Source organism: Mus caroli, unplaced genomic scaffold (genome assembly GCF_978045245.1).
Source record: "Mus caroli unplaced genomic scaffold, Mus_caroli_1 scaffold_11, whole genome shotgun sequence".
NCBI classification, from domain to species: domain Eukaryota; kingdom Metazoa; phylum Chordata; class Mammalia; order Rodentia; family Muridae; genus Mus; species Mus caroli.
This window is the reverse complement of record NW_028227266.1, coordinates 106480380-106490680: the sequence shown is the minus strand read 5'-3', so window position 1 is coordinate 106490680 and position 10301 is coordinate 106480380. Positions and strand designations below refer to the sequence as shown.

Here is a 10301-nt window from a genome sequence, read left to right as displayed (position 1 = left end):
CTGGGACTAGACTTTGGTTTCTCTCCTTGGTGATTGGAGTGGGAATGGAGGCGGGTTAGGGCCACAACTGCTGAGAAATTTCAAGCTAGGGAGGGACCTGAAGGCAATGCATCTGCTACAAGAGGCAGGCAGATCTCTTGAGTTTGAGGCCAACCTGGTCTACAGAGTGTCTTCTAGGACAGGCAGAGAAACCCTATCTTGAAAAAAAACACACACATCTGTGTAGAAGGACAGGTTTGGTTTAATAATCAGGGCTCCTGCATTTCCTAAGCTCCAGAGACCCCTGCGGCTCAGGCTCCACTTAACACTGTGCAGTTGAGGGTGGGTGGAGCCCAAGGGCTGAAGTGACTGATGACATTTGCTCCTGAACAGAGCCCTCCTCACTCAGGACGAATGACAAAATTGCCAGGACAGGGAATCTACTTTCTACTATCTTTAGGGACAATTCTATGCTTGGAGCTTGGGACCCGAGCACCCCCTTGTAGTCTGTCACAGAGTTGAGTCTGGTTTAGGAAAAGAGGCTCTAAACCCATAGAGAGAGCCCGAGATTGGGGTTTCCGGTTGTATGGGCAGAAGCCATCTCTAGCACCTAGATGCTCCGCACAGCAGGCTCCATACGTCACCAATTGCTACACCTGAGCAGGTCTCCAAACCCCGGAGTAGAGGCTGTCAGGTTAGAGTGGTACCCTATGCAGGTCCCACATTATGAGTAGACCAGGCAAAAGCAGAGCAAGTGAGACCCCCACTCACTCTTCTGTACTCTGGGGAGTGCCAAATTGGCACTAGATCTTCATATCTGACAATAAGCTTGCCAAAGATACACTGAATCTAGCCACCTCTATGGTGATCTTTGTTGCATCTAAATGCACATGTACGCTTAGACAGTGTGCGTGGGCTGGCACAGGCAAGCATGTATGCACACACAGGAACACGGGTGTGCATCTAAATGCTTAGGCAAGGGCACTGTGTGAATTCACACAAAGCCCTGCAAAATGAGCACACACACACCCGTGCCTAGACGGAGAACAGGCAGAGCATGCTGGACTGAAGTACATGCCCAGCATGTGGGCATCCTAGACTTGATCCCCAGTATACACACACAGAGCACCACTGCACATCCACAGGCTGCACTCATCGTCATGTAAACAGGTATGTAAGAGCACATGCACTTTACTAGCAGGTACACATACATGCAGCTATACAGGATTGGGTGTGTGCACTTAACTTGGCTCTAGTAAGGAACAGAAAGACACACATGGGCCGTGTATAGCAGACTCACCCATCCACCAGCAGAGGACATATAGAGACCATGTACAGGGTCACATTTAACCCTGAGTGGGAGGCAAATAGTCACCTATTCCCTCAGGGCTCCCGGGAGGCACAGTACCCTCTGATCCAGAGACACCCCACTCTTCTAAGCCACTGCTAATTATGTGAGCCTCTTTTAATCGGTAAAATGGGGCTGAGATTCGGGCACCACCTTCCTCCAAGTTCATGTAAGCTTACAAGATAAGGAGAGGTGACCACAGCTGGGCAAACATTAGGCCCTCAGTGCCTACACCTCCTTCAGCACTCTCCTGCCAGCTCTCAGTCCCCCCACTCCTGGGACTAAAGGGTTTGTTCCCTCAATTCTGCCAAATAAATGTATATAGGACAGGGGTGGGGGAGGACTCTCTAGGATCTCGTCTGAAGACCTGGAGTGGGGCAGAGGGGTGCCAAGTCAGCAGTTGAAGGATTGGGGCCTTGCCAGCCAGATTAAAAGGCTAGGAGACTGAGCTTCACCTGTCCTTGTCTCTGATTGGCCCTTGGGCATCCCTAGCTCCCAAATCCTACTGAGCTACCCCACCAGGACCTGTGCAGGTCTGTGGAGAGCCAGTTGATTGTTGGCTTTGGGGCCAGAAGGTCGTCTGAGGAGGCCGGGGAGGCTGCCTACCCTGTCCCTTTGCCTGCTGCTGGGACCATGGGGGCTGGGGCCAGCGCTGAGGAGAAGCACTCCAGAGAGCTGGAGAAGAAGCTGAAAGAGGATGCTGAGAAGGATGCCCGGACTGTGAAACTGCTGCTTCTGGGTAGGGGTGTGGGCCAGCGATGGGGAGGGGACAGCTGCAGGCCAGTCAGGCTAGGCAAACAGCCTCTCCTTGAAGCAGGGATTCCTTAGTGGGAGGAAGAATGACCGTGTGGTGGGTGCCATTCCCAGGCAAGGCTAGGTGATGATGTCATAGTCCCCAAGGCAAGGTATCACAAGACAATTTCTTGGGACACTTTTTTTTTTTAAAAAAAAAAGATTTATTTTATGTAGGTGAGTACACTGTTGCTCTCTTAGACACACCAGAAGAGGGCATCGGATCCCATTAAAGATGGTTGTGAGCCACCATGTGGTTGCTGGGAATTGAACTCAGGACCTCTGGTAAAGCAGTCAGTGCTCTTAACCACTGAGCCATCTCTCCAGCCTCCGGGGACACTCTTCTCTGCAGAAGGGTATACCAAACACACCATTGTATAAATGTGTGTGTTCAGGCACCTTTTGCCCTCAGGCTATAGCCTTGGGTTTTCCAGGCCTGCTCAGCAAGGTATTCTTGGCTTTTCTTTCTCTCTTGGGAATAAGGTCTGAGAATAACTCTAGGATCACCCAGGTTCACAAAGGCACTGTGTGCCAGAACTTGGTCGTCAGTAGACCTGTGAGACAGCTTTTAAAAGTGGACAGATGCCAGGCAGTGGTGGTGCACGCCTTCAATCCCAGCACTGGGAGGCAAAAGCAAGTGACTCTCTGAGTCTGAGGCTAGCCTGGTCTACAGACTGAGTTCCAGAGTAACCAGGCCTACACAAAAGGAAAGAAGGAAGTGGAAAGATATTGAGGCCTACATGGGATAAATAAAGCCAATCTCATGATCCCGTGGGTATTGAGGGGACATGCGGGTACTGCCATTGCTTAACCCCCAAGGGAAAGTTGCTGCTTTAGAAGGGCAGCCAGAGGTACTAAGCCAGAGCCCCAGGAGAAAGGCCAAAGCTAAGCCGGAAATCCCATTAATTGTATCCAGCACACTTAAGGAGTGCAGGCTCAGAAAGGATGTCAACTCTGTCCTCTCCCCCATCTAAGGATGCTAATTCCCTCTGAGTCTCTCAGAGACATCTCCCTAGTTTCAGGTGAAAAGCAGAGGCTGGTCCATTCAGATAGTCCTACGCATGTGGTACTGAAAATCTCCACAAGGTGGCACTAGAGGGTCTTATTTTGGTCTCGCAGCATACTAAAGACTTTCTTTATACAACAAGAGTTTTGAGAAGCCTCCTCCTTTCCACTGGACACAGTTGAGGTCCCTTAACTGATGTAGGTCCCTTTTGTCACTTACAGCCATTGTTCTTCAGGGTTTTTTTTTTTCTTCGAGACAGGGTTTCTCTGTTATAGCCCTGGCTGTCCTGGAACTCACTCTGTAAACCTCGAACTCAGAAATTCGCCTGCCTCTGCCTTCCAAGTGCTGGGATTAAAGGCGTGTGCCACCATGCCTGGCTTTCTTCAGGGGCCTTAAAGACTTTACTTTGAATAGAGATGAGGGCAATGATGATTCTTTGAATATCTAGAGGTCTAGTTGGCACCCCTGGGCTCTGATCCAAAAGAAGTGCGGCTCTGAAGCACAGCTTTCCTTTCAGGTGCCGGCGAATCCGGGAAGAGCACTATTGTCAAACAGATGAAGTGAGTGTTTTCAGCCCATCCTAAGGCCCCTAGTGGTGGGTGGGTGCATGCACTTTCGAACCTGTCCTTCCCTACTAGCCCAGGTGGCTCTGACTTTGCTGGTCTTGGCTTCAGGATTATCCACCAGGACGGGTATTCCCTGGAGGAATGCCTCGAGTTCATTGCCATCATCTATGGCAACACTCTGCAGTCCATCCTGGCCATCGTTCGGGCTATGACCACGCTCAACATTCAGTATGGAGATTCAGCCCGTCAGGTGAGGCAGGAGGCAGGCTGATGGTGGTTAGTCTTCGAGGGCTCATGGCACCTAGCTAGGCTCAGGTTCACAACCACTACCCTGCCCTACCACTAGGATGATGCCCGGAAGCTCATGCACATGGCGGATACTATTGAGGAAGGCACAATGCCCAAGGAGATGTCAGACATCATTCAGCGCTTGTGGAAGGACTCGGGTATCCAAGCTTGCTTTGACCGAGCCTCAGAATACCAGCTCAATGACTCCGCCGGCTAGTGAGTACACATGTGGATGCAGGCGGGCAGGGGAGGTGGGTAGGCAGGGCCCCGCGGGTGTGATCGCCCACGCCACTCACCCACTCTTACCCGGTGGTCTTCTTCAGCTATCTCTCAGACCTAGAGCGTCTGGTGACTCCAGGATATGTGCCCACTGAGCAGGACGTGTTGCGTTCTCGTGTCAAAACCACTGGTATTATCGAGACTCAATTCTCCTTCAAGGACCTCAACTTCAGGTAAGACCCCTGCGCTAGGAGCTCACCTGGACTCACTGGTCTTGAGTGAAGGTCCTTGCCAGGAGAAAGGCTGGTCATTTCAGATGCCAAGCGAGATGAGGGCTCTCCAGCCAGCTTAGGAGGACAAGGGGAGGGGGTGCCAGTGGGCAAATCCAGGTGACCAGACACACCGATCTAAATCGGGACCGGGCTCTACCCGACAGAATGTTCGATGTGGGCGGGCAGCGTTCCGAGCGCAAAAAGTGGATCCACTGCTTTGAGGGTGTGACGTGCATCATTTTCATCGCTGCGCTGAGCGCTTACGACATGGTGCTGGTGGAGGACGACGAAGTGGTGAGTGCCAAGTGGGGCCTGAGTGTTTGAGAAGGGAGGTGGAGCCGTGGGGAGGGGGGCGGACGAGGGCGGGGTGGGAGCCAGTGAGACTCACGAAACAGAAGCTGTCTGGGAGCCGTTGGTGTCGGGAGGGCAGAGACCCAGGGGTAGCTGTCTGCGTAGCCTGATGCCCAACAGCCGCACCCCTCCCCAGAACCGAATGCACGAGAGCCTGCACCTGTTCAACAGCATCTGCAATCATCGCTACTTCGCCACAACGTCTATCGTGCTCTTCCTCAACAAGAAGGACGTTTTCTCCGAGAAGATAAAAAAGGCACACCTCAGCATCTGCTTCCCCGACTACGATGGTGAGATCCCTAGGCCCGGCCGCCAGGCGGTGCCCCAGCCCCAGGATTCCCGCCGCACGCTCCTTCCCGCGGGAAAAGGTCTTCCCGCGCAGAGCGAATGCTGCTCTTCTGCCGCAGGACCTAACACTTACGAGGATGCCGGCAACTACATCAAAGTGCAGTTCCTGGAGCTTAACATGCGACGTGATGTGAAGGAGATCTATTCCCACATGACGTGCGCTACCGACACACAGAACGTCAAGTTTGTCTTTGACGCTGTCACCGACATTATCATCAAGGAGAACCTCAAAGACTGCGGGCTCTTCTGAGGTGGAGTCCTAGCTAGCCAGACCTTCCGCCATTCTTCACCTTAATCTCAGGGCGCTAATCCTGTCCCTAGTTCCTCATTAGATTCACTGCTTCAGACTGACTGCTGCATTCCCTGTTGCCCACCCCTAAGCCCCGCCCCACTGCTCTCAGGTTCCACCCATTACCAGAAGCCCCTCCCCCTATTCATTAGCTCAACATCTTTTCATCCCTTCCCAACCTCCAGATGCACTGATTCCAGGGCTGCCCCCACCCCCGCCCCAATCCCATTTATTTTGCTGTTCAAGGAGCCTGAGATTCCATTTCTTCTTCTCTTCACAGGTACCTGAATTCAGGTGTGTCTCTTGCCCTGAGACTCTGTAGCCCTGCAGCCCTGTAGTCCCCTCAAATACCGTCCTTTCCACAAGCTGCTGCTCTTGTAGCCACACACCCAAAGGCATGAGGCTTGCAGTGCAGACCCTCCCCCAAGTACCCAAATCGACCCTGCTTTTCACCGCCTGGCTGCACTGGCCTCTTGGACCTACAGCAGCCAGCCTGAGCTAGGACACCTCAGGACTTGGGACAGCTGGAACTCACAGTGACTCAGCAGTGCCCTAGTGACCCGTCTGTCTCCAGCCTCTTCTGCCACCCCCCAGCAGCAGCAGCAACAGCTCACCAGCAGATCCTGGTTCCACAAACAGCCCTCCCTCCCCAGTTTCCACGAAGGGCTTGAGGTATCCCTCCCTCAAGCAGTAGGCCTGTCCAGCCTGCTACCTGCATATGACAAGTCCAACACGTGTCCACCCAGTGGTTAGAGACTGTCCCTCCCAGTAGCCTGAGGACTCCAAAGTCCAAGCTCTGGTTTTTGAAGCCTCGCATAGAGAAGTGAGTGACTTTGACGTGGGTGCCAGGGAAAGAAAGACACAAGCCAAACCCATTCCCGAACACCAGGCTCAGGGTTTCTCCAGTCCCTTCTCCCTCTGGGTCTTGCCCCTCTGTCCTTGGACACTTCCACACCACACCTCATCCACCCACACACAATACTCAGGGCTGGCTGGTCAAGGTATGCTGTATTGAAGGAGGGTATTATTGACATAGCTATGACCAATAATGAAGCCATGCTGAGGGGTGGCTCAGAGCAGAGTCCAACCCCTATTGATCAACCATGGGCAAAGAATATCCCATGTGAGGTTACAGGCAATTCCATGTGACCATGTTGTCCCTCTTGATTCAGGGCCCATTCCTTAGGAGGGAGAACTGAAAACCAGGCCTAAACCATTAGAGACAATGTCCCCCAACCCCCAGCCACTTCTACAACCTTTGCTTAAGCCTGTGGACCAGAGCCAGTGCTGCTGGAAGAGGCAAGGTGCTTCTGTACAGTAAGCCTAGGGCACAACCTCTCCCTCCCTTAGCGAGCTGCAGACTCAGCAATAAACCTTTGCACCAGGTCTGCTGTCCTTCCTTGGGTCGGCGGGGGAACCTCAACCATCATGTGTCCTGTACATTTATTAAGTTCCTAATACTAGACATCAGTCATGTAGGAAGATGACCTTCTTCCAAGGGAAAGGATCCAGCCTGTCATGGGCTGTGGGATCTCAGAGGGGATTAGTGGATCCAACTCATGGCGTCAGACAGAGGCTGAAGGATATGGAAAACATTACTGGGACAGGTTATGATCAAGAAGGAGTTTTTGCTTACTTGTTTTATGAGACAGGGTCTTCCTGGGTAGCGTAGGCTGGCTTTGAACTCACCATCTTCCTGCTTCTGAGTGCTGGGATTATAGGCATGCCTCTTTGATGGCACCTAGTGCCAGGGCATGTGAGACAGATGTTCATCTGACAGATCATAGAACGCATAAGAGCTGGCTGAGCACTTGGAACTGTGGGCACAGGAGCTCAGCGAAGCAGAGAAACAAAAGATGGTGGAAGACAGCGGACAGGGCCAAACGAAGGACATGAGGACTTACAGAAGCTCTCAAAGCTCGGACCTGATTGCAGCTAGGATTAGGGTGAGGCAAAGGAGACTCATCACCTCCAGAACAGCAGTGGCAGCCAAGCTCATGATCTTAATTCCAGCACTCAGAGAGCAGAGGCAGGTGGACCTGTGTGAGCTTGAGACTCTCTGTCTATGTAGCAAGTTCCAGGCCAGTCAGGGCTACATAGTGACACACACACACACACTCACACACACTGAGAGATGCTCAGCAGTTAATAACACATAATGCTTTTACAGAGGACTTGAGCTCAGTTCTCATAGCAGGCTGTTCACAACCACCTGTTGCTCTAGGTCCAGAGGATCTGATGCCTTCTTTTAGCTTTAGAAGGTACCTGGACTCACATCCACATATCCCCACACACATAGACCCAAATAAAGATAAATCATTAACAAAATAAGTGGTTGTTTTCATCTGGGTACTGGAGAGAGAAGGCTCAGCACTCAGGAGCACTGGCTGCTCTTCCAGGGGCCCTGGGTTTAGTTCTCAGCACCACATGGTAACTAGAACCACCTGTAACTCCCATTCCAAGGAACCCAATATCTTCTGCTGGCTTCTGTGGGCACCCTGCATACACATGGTACCCACGTGGTACATAGACACCCCTGCAGGCAAACACCCACAGGCATAAAGTAAAATCATTTTTTAACATTTTTAGTTGGGTGTCGTGGCACACATCTTTGCTCCCCACACTCCAAAGGTGAGGCGGGTGAATCTCTGTGAGTTTGAGGCCAGCCTGGTCTATACAGTGAGTTCCAAGACATCCAGAGCGACATAGATAATGTCTTTAAAAAGGCAAAAATTGGGCTGGTGAGATGGCTCAGTGGGTAAGAGCACCCGACTGCTCTTCTGAAGGTCTGGAGTTCAAATCCCAGCAACCACATGGTGGCTCACAACCATCCGTAATGAGATCTGACTCCCTCTTCTGGAGTGTCTGAAGACAGCTACAGTGTACTTACATATAATAAATAAATAAATAAATAAATAAATAAATAAATAAGGCAAAAATTGTGGTGGCACACCCCTTTAATCCCAGAAGCAGGCAGATCTACATAGCAAGTTCTAGGACAACCTACACAAAGAACTATGCAAAGAAACACTGTGTCAAAAAAAAAAACAAAAGCAAATGCTACAACTGAAACAAAGAAGTCAGGAAGTGGCATGGTGGCATAAGCCTTTGGTCTGCCGAGGCAGGCTGTCTTCCTTGAGTTTGAGGCCACCTGATCTACACAGCAAGTTTCAGGCTAACCAGGGCTACATAGAAAAACTCTGTCAGTATTTTTTTTTCTTTTTTTCTTTCCTTCTTTCCTTTTCTTTTTTTCTTCTCCTCTGTCTTCCACATTTGCATTTCGGCATGCACCATAACACGAAGAAAAATCTCTGTGCCTAGATATGCTTTCTCTTTCTTTACATACTTAAAGAATAAACATAAAGATATTTTAGCAGGGTATAGTATATGCACTATAAAATACTGGACATTGAGTATTTGGGAGGGTCAGGGCTCAGGAACTCCTCAGATTGATAGCATGAAGTATGTGAGACTCTGTCTTCAAAAAATGATCAAAATGTCACGGATACCACAGGAAGACCTACAGAGTCAACTAACTTGGGCCCATGCTCATAAAAACTGAGTCATCCAACCGAAGAGCATGCATAGGCTGGACCTAGGCCCCCTGAACATGTATAACAGATGTGCAGCTTGGTCTTCATGTGCCTCCCATAACAACTGGAGCAGGGGCTGTCTCAGAGTCTGCTGCCTGCCTTTGGATCCCTTTGCCCTGGCTGGACTGACTGGTCAGGCCTCAGTGAGGGAGGAGGGGCTCCCTGTGCCAAGGTGGGTTGGAACCCATGGGGGGGGTATGGAGGAGGAGAGGGTGGGAGTAGAGGAAGGAGGGAGGGGGCTGTAACAGGACTTAAAGTGAATTAATTAATTAATTAATTAATGAGAAAAACATCAAAAGAAGAACAAAGCAATGAAGGTTTGGAAAGTAGCCTTCCTTGGCTTTCTAGTAAGTTCAAATGAAAACTCTTTTGAAGGAAACAGGGGAAGCCAGGAACGATGGTGCAGAAACCTTTCATTCCAGCACTCCGGAGACAGAGGCAGAGGCAGACAGATTTATCTGAGTCTAAGGCCATCCTGGTCTATATACAGAATTCTATGCAGTGAGGCCCTGTTTCACAAAGAGAGTGAAAGGGAAAGAGAGAAGGGTGTGGGAAGAGGAAAGGAAAAGGAATGACTATAATTTGTTTGTTTGTTTGTTTGTTTGTTTGTTTGTTAGTAGACTAGGCTGGCCTCAACCTCCTGAGTGCTGGGATTAAAAGTGTGGCACCACTGCCCAGCAAATGTACAAATGTAGTAAAAGTTTTAAGAAAATTAGAAAAATTATATATCCCACCTTTAATCCCAGGATTCAAGACAGGCTGGTGGGTCTCTGTGAATCTGAGGCCAACCTACTCTACAGAATGAGTCCCAGGACAGCCAAGGCTGCACAGAGAAACCCTGTCTCAAAAAAAAAAAAAAAAAAAAAAAAAAAGCGGGGAGAGGCAGACTAATGGAATCTCCTTCATTAGCTGCCCTGTTTGGGGAAAGCTCTTGAGTAAGGGGAAGAGAAGAACATCAGCTCTGTGTGTGAGCTGGACTCCACCCTCCAGACAGGGTTCTGAGTACAGGGTCTAGGCCTGAAGAATAACATTCCCGAGTCTTGTGTGAGGGAGACACTGCCTGGCCCTAAGCTGCACTTTGTGTGAGGGAAGTCTCCAAGGCAGAAGTCCTTAGCCCCACTTACCACAGCAGTGCAAACACACTGTGAGAGATGAGCCCAGTTAGTGCCTGATGGCTGATTTAGGGCAGAGGGTCCGACAGAACACCATGGTCATATCTGTCATATGGAGTGGGGGTGGGGGGCATTTAC

At 50.6% G+C, this 10301-nt stretch overlaps 1 protein-coding gene across 1 annotated transcript; it reads left to right on the top strand.

Annotated features, from left to right (window-relative positions):
* The first annotated feature begins 1960 nt into the window (after window positions 1–1960).
* Window positions 1961–6844, top strand: Gnat1 (G protein subunit alpha transducin 1). Its single transcript, XM_029481994.2, has 9 exons — window positions 1961–2066; window positions 3643–3685; window positions 3800–3941; window positions 4038–4195; window positions 4303–4431; window positions 4635–4764; window positions 4958–5111; window positions 5229–5420; window positions 5739–6844. The coding sequence occupies exons 1-8, from the start codon at window positions 1961–1963 to the stop codon at window positions 5417–5419; spliced, it is 1053 nt and encodes a 350-aa protein (XP_029337854.1). The 3' UTR covers window position 5420; window positions 5739–6844.
* Window positions 6845–10301: the final 3457 nt, after the last annotated feature.